At 39.1% G+C, this 24295-nt stretch overlaps 1 protein-coding gene across 1 annotated transcript in view; it reads right to left on the bottom strand.

The window, feature by feature from the left end:
- The window catches only part of PDE3A (phosphodiesterase 3A), a 264129-nt gene that overhangs the window by 32705 nt on the left and 207129 nt on the right, over positions 1 to 24295 (bottom strand). The window contains exons 3-9 of the mRNA XM_056340624.1: positions 20206 to 20466; positions 17180 to 17334; positions 11990 to 12105; positions 8072 to 8291; positions 4180 to 4265; positions 3551 to 3720; positions 2083 to 2220 (exon numbers count right to left, since the gene is read on the bottom strand). Coding sequence (XP_056196599.1) covers positions 2083 to 2220; positions 3551 to 3720; positions 4180 to 4265; positions 8072 to 8291; positions 11990 to 12105; positions 17180 to 17334; positions 20206 to 20466 — 1146 coding nt within the window. The remainder of the gene's footprint in view (positions 1 to 2082; positions 2221 to 3550; positions 3721 to 4179; positions 4266 to 8071; positions 8292 to 11989; positions 12106 to 17179; positions 17335 to 20205; positions 20467 to 24295) is intronic.

Here is a 24295-nt window from a genome sequence, read left to right as displayed (position 1 = left end):
ATTTGCTTTCTAAACTGAATGCTTCCCTAGAGGCACGTGTCAACTCTGCTTTGTTCCATCTCATAAATTTAACCTAGCAAGGCAAACATAGTTAATTCAGCTTCTTAATTTACTTATTTTTAATGGATGAATCCATTTAATGGCAAAATACAGAGAATAAATCATTAGAGCTTTTGTTTTCTTTTCTATATATTATCCCAGGATTTAAGATTTAAGATAAAGAAAAAGACAGTGTTTTTGGCTAGAGAAAAAGATTTCTATATCTTAGTTCTTTTATTTCTGAAAATAATTTTGTTAGGACCATCTGAATAGGTGGGGGAAATAACTAAAGGATCCGTCTTTATTTTAAGAACAAGGTTGAACTTACTACATGCTGCTTTTAGGGAGCGGTAGTTATGACGAACAGCTGTGACAGAAAATGTTGAATTTTGATCACAAATATTATTTATTAAAGCTTCTCTATTTTATTTCACAGGCCTCATTTTGTGGCCCTGCAAAATGGATAATATGCTCAGAACCTGTGCACAAAGGAGATGTTGGGAAACAGGGTGTGCAGCTTTAGTACAAATTGAGGAAGGCACAGGGGAATTATCCTGACAGGTACTCCATGCAACTTGGTAAAGTAATTAAAACCTACAGAGGTACCCATGCAAAATCAGAACTAATTTTGGCTCATCCAAACTGTTGGTTAGCCATTAAAACAAACTTCTGTTTTCCCTTATGTTTCATTTATTAATCTATACTATTAGAAAATAACATGACCAATATGATCAAGAAGAGCATTTTAATCACATACTCACTGTCCAGTGCAAAAATGTCTCAATGATCATCACTGAATTTATATCAATATCCACATCCAGTCGTAGCTTGCTTATTTCTCTAAAATTAACCTAGAAAGCTTGCAGGCTGGTTAAACATAGACGTTACTTGCCAAGATACAGAACAATAAAAGGCAGACCACATAATAAATTTGAATTCATGCCGTGGTTTTCCTGGTTGACCACTGGTAATTGAATTTAGCTCAATAACAATTAACCACCAAGGGACCAAGATTTGATGCAGCATTCTCTGGAGCTTGTTGTACTAAGATCTGCCTGACACACTAACCTCTGTGTGTGGGTGGTGTCAATTGTTCCACATCATACCAATTAACATAATCTCTTCTTTCCAACACTCATGACTACATAATGCCTTGTAAGGCGATACCAGATCAATCAGATTCTCTTGGGTTTTTCTTCTGTTCCATCCCTAAATAATAATAATTACTTGCCTTTCCTGTTTGATAAACCTCAATACTTCCGTGGGAAAAAAATGGCTAATTTATCAGTGTGCCAGGCAAAGGGGCATAACAGAGTAGAAAGTTCAGCCAAGAAAGTGATTATGGAAGTGAGATTAATTGTGCTGGGTAGAGACGGGCTGTGTCAGTACCTGCATTTAACTTACAAGAGAATGAAAAACAGCTGAAAGAAAGACTAGTAAGCTTTCACATCCTGATTCATAGTATATTAGTCTTGCCTATGTAAAAATGATATGAATTCACTACCAAAGTGCTGACTTTTTAAAGGTGAGGGAATACAGCAAGGACTATTTTTTTCATCCACTTCCTGTAATCTTGCTTACTTGACCAGGCTGACTGAAACCTCCAGTATAAAAAAAAGAAAAAAAAAGAAAAAAAAAAAAGAGCAAAGTTCTGTATTTCCTGCATCAACTGAATATATTTACTGTTTATCCCTCACATATTGAACCCCATGAGAAACCCTTTCAAAAAAACCTCAGTAAGGGGTGGCAGCATCTCCTTCAGATAGAAGAGAATATTCAGAAAATTTTATGTAAACTCATTGGCAGAGAGAAGCAGGCAAAATAGGTATGTGGTTTTTTCTTTCACATTTTTAAATTTAAAAATACAGACACTTAAAAGTAAGGAATGTAATGAGACAGAGTTCATATTGTCAACCTTAAATTAGGTGGCAGGGATCCCAGTTCATTGGATGACCAGCCTGCAAGGACCATGGGTCTTAACACCAACTTGTCTGAATCTGTCAGCAATCTAGCCGGTCAGTGCAGACAAGATAACCTTCTCACCTGACTGAGAATCCGACCACATTTCTTTCCGATTTTTTCCACCAAATCAAAGATTGGGAAGTTCCAGCTATTTAGCTGCTCCATCAGGGGATCCAAGTTGTCCATAACCAGAGGCTCAGGAGCAAGTACAGGCTTGTCCTATGCCAGAAATCAGAATAAAGAGGAATTTCAGTTCTGTGAAGCATCTCATGGAAAAATTTATGCTCTTAAAAACAAAGGTCACATTAACATCATCTGTAAGTCGATGGTACTTTACTCAGCTCAGTGGAGATGTCCCCATTTCTACCAGCCCTGCAGCTAGTCACTCTCATTTATAATTTGTTTCACTTCAATGAAAAGGAAATTCTGTATATGAAACATCAGTCTCTTAGCTTATCCATGAGACAAATTCATTTGTTCATTCATGGGATTCATTCATTCATTTCCAAGGGATTCTGTCTTCATTGCAAAATTTGCTACAGTACAGAGGGAAAAGTGCTTGGTTTCTATTTCCGCATCAGGAGCCATTCATTATAATCTAACATGGCTAATGGGGCTTGGTCCAAGCGAAGACTTGTACTTCTCAAAATGAAACCTACCTGTTTTTCAAGGTCTGCAAACAAAAGATGGGTTGTTCCCCTCCTTTCACATTTCTCCCTGTATACTTCCTTGAATTTCATTATTACTAAGAAACTGTAGATGAGTAAATGCCAAAATATCTCAAGAAAAATGTCTTCTCTCTGCATATCCAACCCCACAGATTACAATACATTTTTCAAGAGCTCATGCCATTTTAAATATATTAATTCAGTTGTACAACAGGCTGTAGAAAATTCGACTAAAAAAAGCTTTCCCTCTACATCTCACTCAAGCTTACAGCTGAATACAGTAGTTGTGAGAAGACAGCACTTGTTTACCATACTGCAATGTTCTTACGTTCAAGACATACACCAACAATAACATCACACAGCCCCCTCAGACAAGTGTTAACATATTTTAAAATAAGGACCACTGTATATTTTAGCCAAGATTGCAAGGCGATTAAGATTGAAGTGGCTGAACAGGAAAACTACATGTATCATGCTGGTAGCCTGAGAAGATAATTTCCTTCCAATCCATTCCCTTTAAAGGCAACGCTAACACAGAAGCCAAACATTTCAGAAATGTCTAATGCCAGATCCATAAACTTACATTTATTCATCAGAATAGATGGTTAGTGTTTCACAAGTGGCCAGTGCTTAGCAGCTCTCACACATTTCAATGGTTCCTTTCAATTCTTGAAAGTCAATCCTCCTACTGCAAGGTAGGAGCCTGCTGCAATTGTTGCTTAAAACCACAGCCACAATCTTTAGACAGCCCTAGGTTCGTTTTGGTTTATTTTTGTAGGGATTTGGGGTTTCTGGCTGTTTTGTTGGGGTTTTTTGTTTGTTTGTTTCCCAGTGTCAGTATACATTCAGTCTATTGTGTGAGTGGAAATTAAATAAGCTACCTCAGGTGGTATCAAGGGATGCAGAATGATGGTCTCAGGCGTGTATGTCCTACAGATGGATCCCTTCCGCATCTGCTCCTTGGAGCAATCTGTCTCATCATCATTTTGAACGATATCGCTGCTATCACTGTTGTTGGTCTCATAGTCAGAAGTGGCTTGCGCAGGATCATCTACGACACAAATCACAAAGCTTGTTGTGTGAACAGCAAGGATTGCATGAAAGTCATCCTGTGACCTTCTGAATAATAGCAACAGGATCTCTGACTCATTATACATATGTGCTGCTTGGCTGGGTTCAAAGTCAGACAATCTGTCCGAAGGCATTAAGCATATACCCTGCAGAGTGTAAAAAATGGGATCCAGTATTGAAGAGTGAGAAAAATTTTGAGGACCATTATTTGAGCTGACTAGTTAGATGAGGAAACCTGTATTTCCTTTATATTTTAACTCTATTCTTCATTAGCATTTTGCACATGTTGTACATACAAAAGGGAAAGGAGCCTCGAAGACAATTTGTATGGTCTCACCTATGTATGTTCTCCTTTTCTGACAGACAGGCATATCTGCTCTTTCAATGAATGATTATTGAATGTTAAGTTATGAGGAATTTTTGATGGACAAAGAATTACCTGTTCTGTTCAGGGTGTGTGTGGTACCATCATTTCTATCTAGTGTCCCATCACCAGCTTCTATTTGGTTATAGGGCCTGCCACAGCTGAAATACATCAAGAAACATGCACAATATAAAGAACCACGCACATTAGACAGTCTCATGTAAAATGATTTCCTGCTGACTGTGTAAGATTATGTCATGCAGTATAAGCTATGGTATAGGGTGCATTCTCCAGACAAAATTACAAGAGCAAGCTGAAGTTTTATTGGAAGTCAGGAATGTAAAAAGACAAAATACAAAAAGACCTTGAACTAAATGGCCACCACCATTAATTTTGTGTTGCCAACAGTAAACCTACACCATGTGATATTTTTTAAATGATTTTTTTTATTCCCTGAGTTTATCAGTACAAAGAAATCCCTTGGGTTTGTACTACAGCTGCCCTATAAACATGAATTCAAATGATGAAAATGTGCCAGAGTGCCATACAATCTAAATGTTGTGGCTTTGCTCTTCTTTTCTTGCTTAAAACTTGAATATGTTCCTCTTAAGGAGGAAAAAGGTATTTTGCAATTACTTCAGTGACAACGTACCAAGTACATCAGAACCATAGGGGCGTTTTGGACAGAACATGAGGTGAGTGATCAGGCATCCACACATTCAGCAATGAGACTAGAAGACAGAGTTTCCTTCATCATTCCCAGAACAGAAAGACATTGTGGGAGAGATCACAGTATCCTGGTCTTTCTAAATGACTGGCTCTTCTTTCCCAGTAAAATGCTTTATTCCTTGTGTGTGATTCCCTTTAAGCCTTAAATGTGAACATCAATACCAGATGGAACATTTTAAATTACAATGTCCCAATATGACTGAGTGTAGGACCTGAAGGAACAATGATATATCATGAAAACGTGAGAGAACCTAAAAATCAGAAGCCTTAGTTAGCAGTATTATATCAATCGATCCATGAAAACCTGACATTTTAACATTTCTTTGTCTGGTTTGAGTCAGTATTTTGTAGCATATCTCATACGTAACAGCCTTTGAAAAGCAAATATTATGAAATTATTTTGATTGGTCAAACTCTGTAGTAGGAACTTTGCATCAATGTCAGTTCACCATAGAAAAATGGCTGAAATCCTATGTCAGATGGGTTTTAACTGGATCACCCAAAACATATTCTGGAGCTTGGTATGCGCTACAAACATAAGGAATTCCTGAAAGAATTTTAAATAAAAATACAAATCTGTATACAATGATACTTGCAGCGCACAGCCAAGCAAATAAATCTAGTATCACTCAGGTCTATAAACAAGATGAAAAAAAATTATTTACTTCTCCCTCCCACATTCCATGTGATTTCCATAAGGTCAATGCTAACAAGCCAAAATGTAAGAGAAAGAGAGCCTTTGGTTGGTTGTAATGTTACAAGGCTTTTGTGTCATTATGAGTGCACCTCTTTATTTCCGGAAAATATGCAAACTCACACTGATTTAATATGTATGGCCCACATAAAACACTGCATTAAAAAAAAAATAAAATTGCTAATCTATCTAGCAGAACACTTGAAATCTGCTCTATGTCAGAAGGAAACATGCCTATGCAAGTTTAACTCAATCCCCTTCATGCGCAGGCATTATAATGTACTCCTTAATCGCAGGGTTGTTTAACATTTTTTCCACAGGATTCCTGACTCATTCACTAAGCAGAATTAAACCCCATTGTTTAAAAGTTATTTTAACAGCATTGCCTAGTATATGTTCTTCTTTAATGCATTTTTCAAGCTCTGCTGTCCTATGACATTTCAATTTTTAATTACAGTAAAACTGCTATCTTGATCCCACTGACTGGGTGGATCTGGTTTAAAACACTGAACCCATCAGGAGTTCATTTCCTCTTTGTTATTGTTAGGGAAGGGGTTAGTTTGGTGATGGCAGAGGTTTGCTGGCTTGTATTATTTCCTAGCAAGGCAGGTTTTTTGGAAGTTAATGTAGGGGATTGCATACCATGAAGACTAGCAATCTACAATGTGAAAACTCAAATATTAAATGAACAAATTTTAATTTTCAGTGGTCATTAATTTAACTCCCTCAGCTTGTCTCAGCCATTTAACCTCTGGGTTTTTTTGTGGGGTTGGGTGTTTTAGGTTGTTTTTTTTTAAAAATTGTGTTTACATTACTAAGGGGTGCATTATTTGTGTGTTGTTGGTTGAGCTTGTATCTGTGGATATGACATCTCTATATACTAATGCCTAGAAATGTGACAGTGCTTATGATTTTTCAATGGATGTTAAAGGAACAGTAACTATTTATAACAGTGGGTGCTAATTCTATTAGCAGACATTACACCATAAGATTTTAAATAATATGTTTGTTTCAAATAATCAACATCATAGTCTATGCCAGCAATGTAACAATTGTGATGCTCATGCAGTCTAAGCATTTGAAAACAAGGAAATCGAGAACATAAATATGCTACGCAACCTATGTAGAACCCATAAGACAGTAGCTGCACGAAAGCTAATGATCGTTTAACCCATGATTACATTGAAACCAAAATCTACACCTATCAAGAAAATATATTTCATTACTATCTACAACAACCTTATCCTGATTTAATTTTTTTAGACATTTTTTATACAACTCAACTTCTTTTTAATAGAAGGCTTCCTAGTTAAGGTGATAACAATTTGTTGAAGCAGTAATAATGGTACAGTTTAATAAGCCAGTAGCACATTTATGGTATATTTCTTACGTGTAATCCGGTTTTCATTTCAAATGAATCAGTGCAAGTCCCAGTTTTGCATCACTTTTGGAAAACATTTAAAAGCACTTACTTTCTATTTAGTCACCTAAATACTTAAAAGCCTGTCAGGATTCTCGTCTGAGCTCCAGTGAGGATGACTCCCTTGAGAAAACCTGCAATCTTAGTTTTGACTTTCTCACACCCACTTCCTAGCCCTGCACACAGGATACCAAGACATATCCAAAGTCATGTGACTGAAGCCAGAAACAAAAAACTTTCCAGAGATAGTAAAAATTAACATTTAACCCAGCCTCAGATGATATGCTGTCTGCTGGCTAGCAAATAATCACAAATCATTCACTACTATGATTAAAAGTAACACCTAATGAGTAAGGTAACCTTGAAACTGCACTGGAACAGGGTTCTAAATACCAGTGTTTCCCAGTATTCTAAACTGGACACATATTTCAAACTCCAGTAACCTAATTCAGCAACTGAATCCTTTCCGAGAACATAAGAAGAACAACTTTCTTTCCAAAATGCTGATTTTGCAGAGCAGGTCTGTGTAATCTAATAATGGGCTAATTTAAAGTGTGAAATGAAACTGTGTTACTGTAACTCTTAGCAGTACAAAGAACTCAGCTGCAGCTGATTTCTGAAAAAAATCCCAATGCTACATAATCTGACTGTCTATAGAGAGGACATGATCCACTCCTGCGAGAGTGCTCAAAACTATATACTCTTCAAACGTTGTTGGCTTTTAAACCTAGCAGTCAGATTTTTCTATCAAACACCAGGTGCTTGCTGTGAAAGGCTTGGCCTGTGACCTGAAAGTGACTGTTTACATTAAGGGCATGACGTGAGAAACACAAATTAACAGGAAATCTGACTTTAGGATCTGCAAGTTGTTGACAAAGAATTTATTTATGAATTGTGCATCTGACATGAGTAAAAACTATAAAAGTAGCTAACTGTCTTGCACTTTAAAAGCACATTGTAGCATCAATCCACACAGTTACTCATATACTAAGAACTACTTAGATATGGTGAAGTATCAATACATAATACCATAGAAAATCACAAAAACTTACATGTGGGCCAAAAGAACTTGTTCATAAGAACAACATGAAATGATTCCAATTCATGCCAAATTACAGTCTCACCTGCTGCAGATGACAGAAGGGCTGATAATAGGGTCTGACAGGCTAGGTGCACTCTGAGTAGAAGTTAAGACTTTGTGTGGCTTTAAGCCTTGCTTGGTGTCAGTATCGGTAGAGTCTGGAAATGACACTGAAGATGTTTTTCCAGTAGGACTTGTGGCCGGTGTCCCCTGAATTGGTGAGTGGCATGGGGAGGTGAGAGGTGAAATATTTGGTGGAATACCTGGCAAAATAAAAGGAGAGTCTTGACAGTTAACAGAAGTGGCAGATAGTTGTACAAGTTCACCGTGCAGAAATGTTCCTCTTGAGATGTGCAGGTACCAGCACAGCTTTCAAATGGAAAAATAAGAGAAAACCCTCCACTCTGACCCAAGCCCATGGCTGTCACAGAGAGATGAAACTCCATTATATCAGCCACTTCTACCTGCTGAAGATCTGGCTCAAAACACGAAGCATATTCTCCCTGTTGAGCAGGATGCACTAACTGGCAGGTATGAAATTAAAGGCATGCATTAGGTCATGACTACTGATAACAACATGTTCTAGTGACAGAGACACCAAACTCCAAACAGGCAGTTCCTAGACCCATCTGCCATTTCTCTTTGCTTCACCGTCTCCACCTGTAAAGCAGGGACAAGAAAGGCTTGCACACATTCCCAGCAAATTTAAATTTCTACATGTGTAAAGACTAGCAACAAACCAAAAAAGCAATATTTAGTAGTCATCCATAATATGAACATAAAATCTTGCACTTATGGTGCCATTTCTGCATTCTGCACAGATTTCAGCTTTGATCTTACATAGCTTATTTTTCAATATCAGTTGCTCATGATGGGAGACATGAGACCATTACCTGTACCACATGGTGTTGTACTCCTGAGCTAGTGTACCAGAAACTGCCAATATCCACATGTGCAACCACTAGCAAGATGCAGTTCTTTCTGTCCCTTATTCTGTATAAACACCATTGCCAAGATGAAATGCATCAGCCAGTCCAGTGTTTGAGACAAAGTGCCACCTTCTTTTTGAATCCACTTTACCTTTTTTTAGTCTCAAACAAAAAGGTTCCATTCACAATAAAGCACAGAGGAGCAAAATCTGTCTTAAAAGGAAATTCATGGATTGACTTCTGTCCTGTTTTAAAGTTTGTAGGAACTCAGCCCCAGTTCATTTACCATGTTCATCTTCAAAGCCAAATCATATAAAGACTTAGGAACTTCAACTAGTTTTATGTTTGAATTGTGCCCACTATCTAAATGGATTCCAGATACAAAAATTATCTTGGAATAAGGCAGTATTTTGATCTAAGTTTATGAAATACTAACCTTGCAGGATATATGTGTACAGTTCTGGTGTTTTTTCCTGATAAAAACTGTGATATGAGGTTAAAATGTGATTTGCTGTTTACAATCCAAGAGTTAAAAACAATCTCTGACAGCAACCACACTGTAATTTTGAGATATCCAACATCTCCTAGTTTTGATTAGGGTTATTTCTTCAGCAAACATGTGGTATGTATTACTGTCTTAATTCAATGATTGCAACTACAATATTATGCCAGTCTTGAGATCAGAAACCTACAGCCTACAGAGCAATTAAAAAGTTATCAGATGGCCATGACCTATGGAAATTGCTTTAAAATACAGGAAGCCTCTGTTTCACATTTACTAATTATTTGACATATCTGCTTTCTATCCAACAAAAATATGTCTTTAAAAACATTTTGCAGTCTGCTAGTTGCACAGGGGATTGAGTTGGATTATTTTCTATCTATGAGCTACACATTAGCAGATAATCTTCATGACTGTTAGAGAATACAGTATATATGGTCATCTTTCAACCATTTAAAGCAAGTACTGTGAATGTAAACAGCAATTTTCACAATAGTATTTTGAATTGCAGCTGGCTTTCTCCTGTTGAAATATTCTCGGTTGTGTTTTTATTTTTTTTAAGAGTAAATTGCCAGGATGAGTAACCAAAAATAAGTTTATCAGAAAAATGCAAACCTATTTTCAATAATCCAACATTTAACCGTATGTTGGCAAAAGTGAGAGAAAGCATGCCTTGCTACAACAAGGAATTTTGAACAATCAGGATAGGAGAAGAATAACAATACATGTAGAATTTTTTTAGAAGTACAGTCATCTGCTTAGGTCCTCCAGAACTTTTACACATGTGCAGTGTTGAAGAAATAAAACAGTAACTTCAATGTGATGTGAAATTACATATGAAAACATTTGAGTTTTCTTCAGAGGTTTGCCAAAAGAGGTATAGCTAGTAGTATTTTAAAATGCTAATTTTACCATGCATAATTAAAGACATACTTCATAAACTAACAGATTTACAGATTTAGCTAGATCAACTTCCACTGAGAATTATTACATATTGCCAATTGAGCTGATATATAAAAGCCTAATTTGTAGTAACTAGTGCAAATTGAAGCAATTCTTTAGTTGGAACACAAAAATAAATCATAATTAAAAATCATGATGGTAAACGGTCTAAAACATCAATCTTCTGCTTAAAATGTTGAGCTAAATTTTTATTCCTGTCAATCAGGAATTGCTTGTGATGGAATGCAGTTCTCCATTCATCATGGGGGAGCTTACATATCTGCGCGATAGAGATGACTATTAACACTTTCTGGAAGCAGAAGAGACTGAATGTAAAACTGACGAGGTTGGTAAGTCTTGTTTTCCAAGTATAAAATATTATACACACACCCCCTGCTTTCAAGTTAATGGGTTAATCTCTGAAAATCACAGGTCTAAACTGGATTTATTCTAAAACAAGTTCCTGGGTCCTTGGTACTATATCTCCATTATTTTCCAGGTTTGATTTTATTCATTTGCCTATATGCATGTTACCTTTTAAGATAATAATACGTTACTTAATCTTCACTGTGGTATAACAAAGCAGCTTCTGTACAAGAGGAAATTAAATAAACTCTTCAGTTTGAAAAGGAGATGCGATGTGACAATGCTAGTAATTGTGCAGCCATATCTTCAAACTAAGTTGGGATTCTCTGACTTCTCGATGTCAGGCTTCAGGCATCTATCAATTTCCATCTGATGTCTGGGTGGCCAGTATCTCTGAGTAACATTATCTCAACATTATTCCATGTTTGGGAAAAAAACCAGGCTGATTTAAAAAAGGAAGGCCTTGTGATCATTTTGAATTGCAAGTTAAAGCATGGATAAACATTATTTTATCCTGCATTTGTACAGGGAAGAAAACCACATTACTGCGGATTAAGACTGCTTCATGGCTCTCATATCGCATAGTTCACTATCAATTAAGAAGTCATCTTCTCAATTTCTTTCCTTCAGTTAAAGCAGGAGTCATCTTTTTAAAGGCTCAAAAAGCTGAGTAAAAAGCCCCATATTTCCCATTTCTAAAAATCAGTAAGTCTACCTGGAATTTCTCAATAATGAATATACAGTGACAGACCTCTGAGCTACAATGGCTTTGTCTGGGATATGTTTGTGTAAGACGGGTCAGTCGCTGCCTAGAGCTCCAAATGGCATAATGTATGTTGTGCTTCAGGAAATCTCAGTCAGGCAATACAGACAGACAGTCTAACAAATGTTACAGAAAACACCCTGTTCTCAGCCTTGTTGTAGTGAAGGGAATTACATGGATATAAATGACAACACAATTTACTATCGCACTTGCCGCATCGTGTCATGACTAACCCCTATAAATCATAAATGTCAAAACATTTACAATGGCATCACTATGAGCTATGGTATTTTAAGCCAATTTGTGTGTGGTTTTTTTTTTAAATAAAGGAAGTAACTATATTTATATTCATGGAAAAGTAAGAAAAGACACAGATTGGACAGAGATCAAAAGCAGCTGCATGTGCTAGTCCCAGAGAAGCAGCTAAGCAAGCCTGACAGAGCCATGGGTGCCACTCACCTTGTCGGCTCTGCCTTTTGGCATTCAGGTGGTTGGTAGAAGACATGGCGTAGGAGGTGGAGAAGGACCTGCTCTTCGTGATTGTCATCAGAATTGAACTGTTCCAGGAGTCACTGCTGCAAAAACAGAGCACAAACAAGCATCATTTGACACAGTAAAAAGCCTCAAAAGTAAAAATTTTGAGATGTTAGGAGCCACAGCAAGAAGTATGTGATACTGAAATAGAATAAAATCCAACAAGAAAAACAGCATCTATCTACTGGCTGAACTGCTATTTGTGAGGCGCTCAGTATTGTATTCAGCAAAAATATTTACAATGCAGACGCTCCAAAGCTGGACTTCCTTCAGCACTGAGGCCTGCTCCCTTCACTTATACAAAGATGTCTTCACTATATTGTCCTGACAATACAAAGAGGCTTAAAAGTTGACTTGAAATAAATTTATATTCTCTTTTAATGACTTCTTACAAGAGCCAGAAGTCCCAGAAGTTCTCAGCAAAACTGAAAAATCAATCTCCTCGACTCCTCCGCTGCAACCACCGAGGCGGATCCCCAGTAACCCTTCGGGCACTGGAGGAGCTCCTCAGGCAGCGGGAAGAGGCTCGGAAGAGCCCTGCATTGCTGTTGCTGGTGGTGCGCCTCTTCTCTGGGTGAAGCACTTCTTGTTCTAGCCAACTGAAACACATGCTGCATCTCAAAAAACAGTTATATTGACAGACCCTGAAGACATTGGTCACTGATCCAAGAGAAACTCACTGAAGGAAAATAGGGTGCATGTGTCTCTGTGTGTGTGTAACAAATGCTAGTCCCCTACAACAGGATGGGTGCATGCTTTCAGCCTTCTGGCTACCACTGCATGCCAGAAGAGGCCACATACTTCTGTAAAGCAATATAACTGTATTTATCATTGTTTTCCTGAATGACACTCATAAAATGCAGGAACATAGCAATGGCTTTTTTCATGAGGCCTATGACTTCTCTGGATAGATCTGCTAGGCCTCTCAGGCTCCCTATTCCCCTCACAGCCTCACATCTAAGTGATGAAACAGCACGCGAGGCAGAAGACAGCATTTTAAAGTGGCCTAGTCCCAGCTGAACTTAAAAAAAAAGAAAAGTGTTCTGAAAGAAGAAAGCATGTAACATTGTCTTAACTCTACAATCACCTTATTGTTTTGGAAGAGCATGCACTACCTACAAAAAATATTTGCTGTCTTCACTGGTCCAAATTCCTATAATCTGTGATTAAATGAGACAAAGAAAGAATCCAGCTGGGTTTTTTTAATTGTTTTGTGGTTTTGTTTCTTTAATTGACAGGAAGAATATAACACACTGGCCTACTGTAAAGAAAAGCCAAAGCAAAACAAACCAATCCTGCCTGCTCCCCCCCCACCCCCTTCTTTGACTTCTAGACTAGAAGACTAGAAATCAAGATTTCTTTTTTCCCCCTTCAGTTCAAAATTTTCCTTGAAAGCAAATCTATATTGTTCTGCCAAAATTTTTAAATTAAGTTGGATTTATAGGATTCATTTTTCCCTCTTCTGGAATAAACACTGTTTCTCCTACTGTAAGAGAAGAACTGCAAACAGTAGGCTGGGAAGCTTGACAGAACTATAATTATACAATTGGTGACATTAAATGTAGGAAGAATTGATAGCCTGCTTAGTTGGCTCATCATGTAGAGTTATATAGCAACTTTAGAAAAGGACCAACAATAATATTTAATTTTTCTCCTTCTCTCTCTGATTCCCATCTTAGCATGCTTATGTACTATGTGAGAGTCTGGGATCAACAGTATAAATCAAATGCACCCTGGGAACCACAGGCCAGTGACTGAAGAACACATCCATTTGGTTATAGCTTCTTTATATTTACTTTTACTGATATACATGGGACTCCTCACAAAGGGAACTTTGGCTAATCATATATTTTTCTTGCATCAGAGTACTCTGCAGGCTGCCTTGAGCACCTCGGCACCCTACATGAGAGCTTCCTCTATGGTAAAGGTTTATGTATCTGGAAGAAAGACTGACCAGGGCAGCTCTCCAGGGCTGCATTCACTCAGGCTATCCAACACCAAACACTGGTGACCTTCTTAGGTCCTATTCTTTACTACTGTACCAAATTCTGAATTGCAGAAAAACATGTGAGTCTTCTGATATTATGACTCTGAAGTCACTTCTTGAATTTGGTGCTTCTGCTCTGGTCTTACTTGCCCCAAAGTAAGTCTCCACAATCTCTCCTCATCTACCAGCTCCAAGATGATAGTCCTTGCTGAGGTGGAGAGGGGACCTGAACTTTATTCTCACAAGGTGGCACCGTAACGACCAGGCTGCATGACTGCCCTCTGCCCTTCTCTGGAAGGCTCTTCTGCTTTCTGACTAGAAGAGAAAAATATTCATGGAGCCAGAAAGGAGGAAATCCTGTTGAAATAGCTATGCAACATATTGTAGTTAACAGTGCATGGGACCCAAACCTCTCTTCTTGCAGATGAGCACCCCTCCAACAAGACTAACATCCACGTGACTCCTTTACTGGCTGCTACTGAATTATCTGCCACAGCCCCTGTGGAGAGTTAAATGCAGCTCAACTCAGGCTATCTGGTAGCATGGAAGTCCCAAGATGTGAGGTACCTAGGTCTGAACACCCTCAGGCAGAGAAGCAACTTTATTAGGGGGTCCATGGCAAATGCCTGAAACCAGTCAGCTGCTGGCTGTAAGCAGCTGAGCAAACACAACTTCTCTCTCTCCATTTCATGGGAGGACTATGTATTTTAATGATACTGGCTCAGGGATTGGGCCCTGAGAACAAGAGAATGGGTAAGAGTGAGCAGGGAATACCTAAGTGGTATAGTCAGTCATGAGGTACAACAGGCATAAGATAAAACCCCATCTCTACAGAATATTGAGAACTAGTGTGCTTCTGAATAACTCTAAAAAACTTTCAGGGACATGCTTTAGGAACTAAATTTTGGTTTGGGAACAAAATGGAGTAGGTAGGTATCTCAGCCTATGTAAACTGCTTTGCAGATGTAATGCTCTGTTTCTATGATGCACTATATGAATATAACCTTAAAGTGTACATTTCATGATAGAATCCAGAACCCTTTTTCCAGGCAAAACAAATAACGTACAATTCCTCAAGTGATCTTGCTGAAATTCCTTTCAAGGCTTTATTAATTATTGCTTTGTAGTTGTGACTCTTCCAGTACCACCACCTGCTTACAGAACCCTTGAAAATATGGGGCATCTTAAATGAGTCAGTAAATAAATACTTCATAAGTAGAAGCCGGCACTCAGTTCTGCTCCTCAGTAAAACAGCTGCGTGTATTTCTTGTGGCGAATTAGGAAAAGCCTTTTAACTAGATGAGATAGTTAGGATTCTGAATCCCAGAAGCTAAACTCTGTAGTCAATGGGAAAGAAATGTTCTACTGCAGTGCTTAAAGTTAGGGAAAGCACAGCAACCATCCTGCAAGAAAACTTTACACTGCCCATTTTATTTTCAGCTTTGCTTTTCCAGTTCTACTAGCAAATCTTCCTGTATTAGGTTTGCATGGTAATGTTTTGGTAGCAGGGGGGCTACAAGTGTGGCTTCTGTGAGAAGCTGCTAGAAGCTTCCCCCATGTCTGATAGAACCAGTGGCAGCCAGCTCCTGGCCAAGGCTGAGCCCATCAGTGATGGTGGTAGTGCCTCTGGGGTAATGTATTTAGGAAGAGGACAAAGTTCACAGCAATTGCATCCAAAGAGAGGAGTAAGAGTATGTGAGAGCAACGACTCTGCAGACACTAAGGTCAGTGAAGGAGGAGGGCAGGAGGTGCTCCAGGCACCAAAATAGAGGTTTCCCTGTGGCCTGTGGTGAAGACCATGGTGGGACAGGCTGTTCCCCCGCAGCCTACAGAGGTTAATGGGTATAGAGGGGACCCACACTGGAATAGTCTGTTCCTGAAGGACTGCATCCTGTGGAAGGGATCCATGCTGCAGCAGTTCATGAAGAACTGTAGCCCATGGGAAGGACTCGTGTTGGAGAGGTTCACGGAGGACTGTTTCCTGTGGGAAGGACCCCACGCTGGAGCAGGGGAAGAATGTGAGGAGTCCTTCTCCTGAGGAGGAAGGAGTGGCAGAAAGAGTGATGAACTGATGGCAACCCCCATTCCCCATCCCCTTGCACCGCTGTGGGGGAGGAGGCAGAGAAAATCAGGAGTGAAGTTAAGCATGGGAAGAGTGGAGGGGTGGGGGGAAGGTGGTTTTTTTATGATTTGGTTTTATTATTTATTATCCTACCCTGATTTGATTGGTAATAAATTAAATTGATTTTCCCCAAGTTGAATCTGTTTTGTACATGACAGTCACTAGTGAATGAACTTTCCCTGTCCTTACCTTCACCCATGAGCCTTTCATTATATGTTTTCTCCCCTGTCCAGCTGAGGCAATGGTAGAGCAGCTGTGGTGGGCACCAGATGTCCAGTCAGGGTCAACCCAGTACACTTCCTTTGTAATTTTACTTCTAGATTATACATGGGTTTTTTTTCCCCAATGGTAACAAATCTACTTTCTTCTCTTCACTAAATTGTGTTTTGACTTGCCTAACTCAATTGTTTTTATTTACCATCTACTGCTACTATTGCATTTGCATGAGTTCATTCAGGGAACCCTAAGCCCTTCTTATATTCTGGAATTAAGTTTGTACAGGGGATGCAGGGCAAGTACAGTGCTCTATGGTCTGTATGTGTATTTTAGGAAGGTCCACTTAAAATCAGTGTTTGTGTTCTGGAGGCTAGTATCTAGAGGATGGAGAAAGGCTTTATGAACCAATCTAATGACAGGACCACATCATTAGATGTGTTCTTAAAAGTGACGTTCAGCAGCTGGGTTACTTGTTAGAACTTTTTCTTGGCTGGACAATATCCATGGAGGAAATTGCTTTGTTTCCAATTTTATTGTACAATTCTGCACTTTGCTAGCATCAATAATTATTATTTTTTTTAAAAAATGCTTCCCAATAATAGGAATAGTTTTGGCATAATCTGACTAAAAAATTTGGAATACCACTACTTTGGCAACCTGATGTAGAGAAACATAAGGAAGTAGTTCTAACACACTTTGGAGTCAGCATTTTTAAATGAGGGACATCATCACACAGAACCAAAGAAATTTGTCCAAAGAGACATAAAAGAGAGAGAAGGTAATTTGTAACCTGGATGAAGATGATTCATGAGGTTTGATGCTGGCACTACGATCCCTTCTTACTGGAGCTGGCTCCAGTGTTGGTAGTCCTGTGGCTGATGTTGTTGTGGTCCAAGTTGAGGACACTCGCCTCAGCAGTCCTGGAGGCAAACTTCTCCGTAAGCGCTAGAGAGAAATCAGTTGCTTAGAGTTATACAGGCTTAAAAAGAAACTTTAAACATGCAGAAGAACTTTTCCATTTGATTAATTCTGCCTGACAACACCTAGTGGGGTATCTTAAATCTGCATTCTCCCAGGTATTATGGTGCCTACCTTTTATTCAAATCAACACAGCTGATGCTTTAAATGCTTGGGGGGTCTAGACCAGTCTCCCTATTTTAAGTTAAAAAAAGGTATATATCCACAACCACATAGTCACAAATGTTCAACACCTGCAGCTCTCACTGGAGTCAGCCAGTGTTCATTGTGCTCTTTAAAAATTTTGGTCTTACATGATGTGGCCAAAGGCACTTAAACAAGTCATCAGGGCCAGAAAGGTGACAGAGGGATTAGAGCATCTGCCATAGAAGGAAAGGCTGAGATAGCTGATATTGCTCAGTTTGGAGAAGAGATGGCTCAGGGGAGATCTTACCAATGTACATATATATATAAATACCTGAAGGGAGGGTGTAAAGAAGATGAAGCCAGGCTTTTTCCAGTGATGTCCAGTGACAGGACAAGACACAATGGGTCACAAACTGATATATAAGAAATTCCATTTAAAGGTAAGAAAGTATTTTTTACTGTGAGGATGACTGAACACTGAGAGAAGCTGCCCAGAGAGGCTGTGGAGTCTACAGCCATGGAGATCTCAAAACCCAACTGGACATCCTCCTGAGCAACCAGCTCTAGGCTGAGCCTAAAGAAACCTGCTCCAGGGTCAACTTGCTTAAGCTGAGGGATTGGACTAGATGATCTCTGGACTGGACTAGAAGATCTCCAGATGTACTTTCAGCCTCAGCTACTCTGTGATTTAAACTGTCATGAATGCTTAAAATCAGAGATTCAAGGCAAGGAAGGCAGTAAAAAAAAGTAAGGGAGGGGAGCTCCAACTTTTTTCCCTGCTATATCTACCCAATCCAAAGATCAGACACTGAAATAAAACCTTTGTGCTCTGGGATATGATGTCTCCTGAAAAGCTTAGAGAAAGCATCACTGTTCACAGCAGATTCTTCTTGACTACCCAGCATTTTTCTTTCACCTGACTCTTTCTTTTCTCCAGTAACAGGACTCACATGTGTTTTCTGAATTTTTGAAGGCAGAGATAATAAAGGAAGATGATAGAGTCTTGGTGGGTCCAGATTTCCTGTTGCAGGTGCTATAATTTTGTAAGATGTTTCTCTTGTAGTTCTCATGAAGTGTTTATAGCTAAGAACTGAAATAAATATGTCTCTCTGATGGAGAACTCTGACTTTGCCAGAGGGTTAAGAGATATGAGATGGAAGATGCTTCTGGTTCTGAAGCTCAGACTTACAGATAAATATGTTAACATACTATCTCCTTACCCAAAATGCTCAGTGTCATATGCTTAAGGTAAAGACCCTAAACCTATACTTAGACATTTAAATAAAGGACTACAAACTATTAGATTTATGAACCGTAATACATGTAGGTCAGTGAATTCAGTCAAATTAGTTCTCTGTAGCATTAACTCATTAATTCATCCTTCGTTTCTCTTCTCCTCACTAGGTATTATGCAGCAGCAAACTGGTAACTGTTCACTGTGTTTGCTCATGTGATGGCAGTGTTCTTCAATTTAACTCTTCCCCTCAGAGCCCAGAGTTCAGCCATTACAGACATGTACACTAAAATAAACTGGAAAATGTGCTTAAAAAAATCTAAACAGCCATTTCATATATACAGCTGCTACACAGGCAAATAGGGTAATAATTATCAACCCACTAAAATATATTAAAAAAAGAATCACAGGTGTTGCAATTCAGATGTCAGGAAATGCTGGAAGGAATGGTGGCTGTGCCATTTGAACTGTTAAAAGCATTCACCTGTGCGACATATTCTCCCTATATTTGATTTTAAAAAAGAAAACTGCAGTACAGAAGTATTTTGGTTTAGTTTCAAAAGTGAAACGTAAACCTTGCAGGACAGCTAATTACCAACAAACCTACAATTCAAATGACTTCAAAGCTGGTGTTCTTTCTAGTTGTTCACTTACTAAGTGTGGGTGGTTAACAGTTTGGTTTTTTTTTTTTTTTTTTATTGTGGGATTCCTGAGCATTCAGAAAGCCATCTGTCAAGGCAGTAATATATGGTTGCTTTTTTTTTTTTTTAGTCTTCTTTTTCTTCTCAAGACTAATTCTCATAAGGTCATAATATTTGTCACACTAAGTGTATGATCTTTTTTGTTTGGTATACAACATTTCAAACTTGATCCAAAGCACCTGGAGGTCATCAACAGAGACTTTTTAATTAACTTCTCTAGGTTTCACACCTATAGCTAAAGGAAGGAAGGAAGAGACTGAAATTCATAGAGAATTTCCAACTCCAGTCTTCAAAGTGGGCAGAAAGGTCCCTCATATTAATTCCCCACTGCTCATTGAGTAGTCACCCTACATGCAGAGGCTCAATTTTTTGAGTGGGAAGGGGAATATCTGGGTGAGAAGTAATGGGGCAGACTTGTAAGTCTGGATGCTGAAAGGCTTTTGTTTGCTCTGCTCCCTATCATTTCTTTTCTCTTAAGCTCCAGCCAACACCTGCAAGGAAATATGTACACCATCTATGTGAGCTAACCTGTGTTAAATATAATTTTCTAAAGATTCCTAAAGCAAAGTTAACCTGGCCGTGAATTGAATGATACACAGGAATTGTCTTACTATCAAACCAACAGCCTACTTAGCTGTCCTTTTATAGTAGAGCATGGCTAGTGCATAAGATGTTAACCTGAAGCAAACAAGCAAAAAGTGACACCTCCCACTACTCCTGTGTTTTCCCTTTAGGGAGAGTCAAGTTACAAGATGACAGTCAGGGACCAGTACTCACCTTGGGAATAGCTAGTTTCTCTCCTTTCTCCGGACATTCCTCTGAGTCGGAGCAGGTGTAGTTCTCACTGAAGGACACCAAAGGGTTCACCCTTGGCTTGTGGATGGCCTGGAAAGTTAACTGCGTATTAAGCAGGTTGCTCACTGTTCTCAGTGAAGTACACACGTTGGGGGGCAGCGATGGATCTGCTAGAAGGTCTGTAATGAGCCCATGTGCTTCTCCCATGACAGCAATATCCACTGTGATACTGGTACCAGAAGACTAAAGATGACAAAAATAATAGATGTAAGACAATAGAAGTGATCAACCTGCTGAGCAGTATCTAAAGCTGTGGTGAACTCTCCATAACTTTTGTTAAAGCAGTTACCCACAGTGGAAAAATAACATGAAATAATTATTTAAATAAGGAGAACCATGCTGAATATATTGATCATCAGGCATAATGCTCACAGTCCACAAAGAGTCTGGAATTTCATCATATCTGGTTTCACAGCTTTCACCATCTGCATCGGACTTAACCCACTTGAATGAATTGCTCAGGCTCCCTACAGAGACATAGTCATTAGCTAGGGGTTATTTGCACAAATGATTTTGGAGATATAACTTAGGATGGGAGGAGTGTCTCCTGACAGATACCTTTCTACTAACTACAGAGGCATCTAGAACAACTGATGTTCAATGCTTATGCTTAGATGAATGAAATGCATCCCACGCATATACTGAGATCTTAAAAATACCTCCACAGTATTAAAATATAGCATTCCAGTACAGTGGCAACAACAGCCTTCTCCAAGCAACTGTGTATTGGGTAGCTATACCAAAATTGAAATGGAGTAAAGAATGTATTTTCCAGTCCTTATTATATTTAGACAGAAGTGATGAGAACAGTTACAGTACAGACTTGTATGACCAATTCAGACAGTCCTTACTTTGTCTTGGGTTTGAGATATATGCCTACTTTACATATATCATTTAGGAAGAATTATCATCTAAAGTGATACAAAAGCAGGAATAATACTAAGGAGCAGCTCATATCACTGACAAATCTTACACACCCTGCCCCAGCACATGTATATAATTCATCTGTAAATGACGCACTGCAAAACAACTGTGGCCCAGGCAACTGTCTTCATATGTGTAGTCCATCCATCACACGCACAGGTAATCTAACACAGCTGTAGCACCGGGCTTCCAGCGCATGCACAAAAGGGTTGACCCATAAACGCATCTTTGAGTTTCTCCAGAACTTCCTGACATTCAGCAGCTCCAGCTACCATCTGTCCCAAAACCCAGTAAGGCAATATGTTGGCACCAAAAGAAATTCTACTGCCAGAAGCAGGAAAGTTGTCAAGTCTATGAATTGACAGATATATGATACAATTGCAAAAGACTGAAGGTCTTTAAAATCTATGAGAAGAACAGTGACACTGGATGCACACAGAAGTACACCAGCTAGAAATGCAAGAGGCATATGAACTTTCAAGGCAGCAGTGAGGTTCCAGCCTCATTAGCTGGTGCACTATAAATCATCATAAATTCTGCATGGAATCATTAATTCAAGACACTCCAAGACCTATCATTTTTCCTTGCTGTGTTTCTGACACATGAGCTCAATCCTGCTGCTACTGTTTGGGACTTTTCAGCAGGTGTATGTGCAGTTTGCCAGAGAACATCCCAGGAGACCTTGTACTAATTTGTTATCATGTATTTCTTAGAAAAAACTAACATACAGTGTTTTTCAAATGGGAAGTTATGCCTGTGAAAAGAGCAAAAGGTTTCTTGGAGCAGCAAGTACATAGCACGGAGAACTAGGCAGGCTGCTTAGCAAAAGGGTGGTCGAAGTGACTCCCCAGTGATAGCATTTAAGGACCTCACAACACATCAAAGAACAGCATAGCAGAGCTTTACACTGCTTCATTCTCACAAAAGGTTTCACAGGAAATAGCAAAGTATTTCTGAGGAAAGTGATGTATTAGCTAAGTATACCTAAACCTCTCCCCACTATTTTCCGGAATTCATAGTGTGGACATCAGGCCCTTGGCAACAGCTGTTTCATTCCACTGATCCACTCCTCATGTTCTTGCTGACACAGAGGTAAGCTGCAGGACCAGAAGACAGGCCTACTCACTCACCATCCTCTCACCAGAAAAACATCCTCTTCTTCCCACACTTCTTTTCTTTGTCATGACATGAAATAAAATAAACCAGAAACTGCTTGATATACTGAAGTGCTATTTCATCCTACTGAAAAAAAAATAATAGCTGAAGTTAATTTAATGGCTCTTTCATTGCTTAACCTCTCAGGAGTGCGTGTAGAAGATTCTGGCATATGCTAAAGAAAATTCTTAAATTAAAAGACAAGGCTTGGGATGGGAGGAATTAATTATCTATCTTAACCTCAGCCCTGAAAAACAGACCAAAGGGGAGTGAGGGAGAATACATCATCCAAAGTGTGATAGAAGCCTCCTATTTTCAGTAAAACTGCACAATCTACAGTTTGAAATTCTATTAAGCCTGGAGCCTGGAGTTGTTGACTGCCCGTCAGAGACAGAGATTAATACTTCATTGAAGTAAACAAGTCTGACTCAGCGGGCCATAAGCAGGGGCCCAGATTTTGTACAGCAGTAACAGTATTTTGCAAAGCAGCCAGCATTGTTCTCCGTGATTAGTACCAAGTGGGGAGAAGGAGAGCCCTTCTCCTCTCAACGGTGAATTTGTACCACATGGTCTCTGACATGTGGGGAGGCCTTGTCATGTCTTGGTGACCCCTGCCTTGACTCTGGGACCCAGCAGATTTGTCCAACTCAAATGCCAGGCTGTGCTGAGCTATACCAGGAGCTGGTGCTGAGGACATACGGCCAAGGAAGAGGGACACCACACACCGTGTGTGTCCTCCCTCCTGAGCTGTGCCTGCACCTCACTGTGAAGAACACTCAGATCAAGTTAGGTCCTTAAACCCGTAACACACAGTAACATGCTGCAGCCCATGCCCCACCAGAACAAATCAGTAGAAAAGAAGTGTTTCTCTGTTTGGAAATGTCCCTTGCACCTGGGAAAGGCTTCAGAGCTTGGCAATAGCACATACGATACCACCTCCTCCTCTGCACAATGAGCTCTTTATACAGCAAGGTGGCAGGACCTTTTGCATTTTTGACCAAAAGGGCACTACTTGCAGATCTGACACTTTCAAATGACACCTCACACAAAACCCATGCAATCATCCACCCAGCCCACACAAAGCACACCCAGAGAGGTCAGCTCCATGCCTGTAAGGAGGTGCATGTTGAACATCCCACACCAGGGCTGAAACAAAACATATATCCTGCCAGCACGGCCCAGCCAGGGTCACCATAAAACATCAAGAGTTACCAATTTGTGCAACACGACCTAACGCATTGCACAATACTTCAAAGTGAAAACACTTTACACAGTATTTCAAAGACATTACTATATTGTAGTGAGCTGCATTAAATGACACACACACGCACATATATATATATATATGTTTCATAGTTACAGTATTCTTTGAACTACCCATAATGCTTAGAATCCTTAGAATAAGAGAGAAGGGAAAACAGACCAAGCTTAAATTCCTCTCCAGGAAAGAAGCAGAAGAAGGTAAACATTGCTCTAATCCATCAGTTTCAGAACATTGACACCACATCATAAATCAGTACAGTTTATATGTTGCAATTTAATTGCACAGAACTTGGATACAGGAAAAGAGTTTCTTTTTTGAGCAGTTTGAATATTTCACCTATGTCCAGATGAATTTAGGGTACTTATCCAGACTAGTCTGACTAGCTAAAACTACAGGTATTGAATGTATTTTTTCTAAAAACAGCTACAAATTGAATGTATGAAAACATTTTAAATATTTTATTTTTTAGATTCTTTACTGCAAAACAGTAGAGAACTGTGTGTGATTTGCAAACCATTACTGGGAAATTAAACTAAAATGTGTTTCCCTAAAGGACAAGGAAACCTGGAATTTTAATAAAATATATGTGATAATGTGAAACAATGTAAAGATTTATGCAGGACAATAAATTGCTGAAAATTTTAGATTGCGGTAATTGCACATACGCAT

The sequence above is a fragment of the Falco biarmicus genome, chromosome 5, assembly GCF_023638135.1.
Source record: "Falco biarmicus isolate bFalBia1 chromosome 5, bFalBia1.pri, whole genome shotgun sequence".
In the NCBI taxonomy this organism is placed as follows: domain Eukaryota; kingdom Metazoa; phylum Chordata; class Aves; order Falconiformes; family Falconidae; genus Falco; species Falco biarmicus.
Note: the sequence above shows the minus strand (reverse complement) of the source record. Positions and strands in the feature narration are given on the sequence as shown.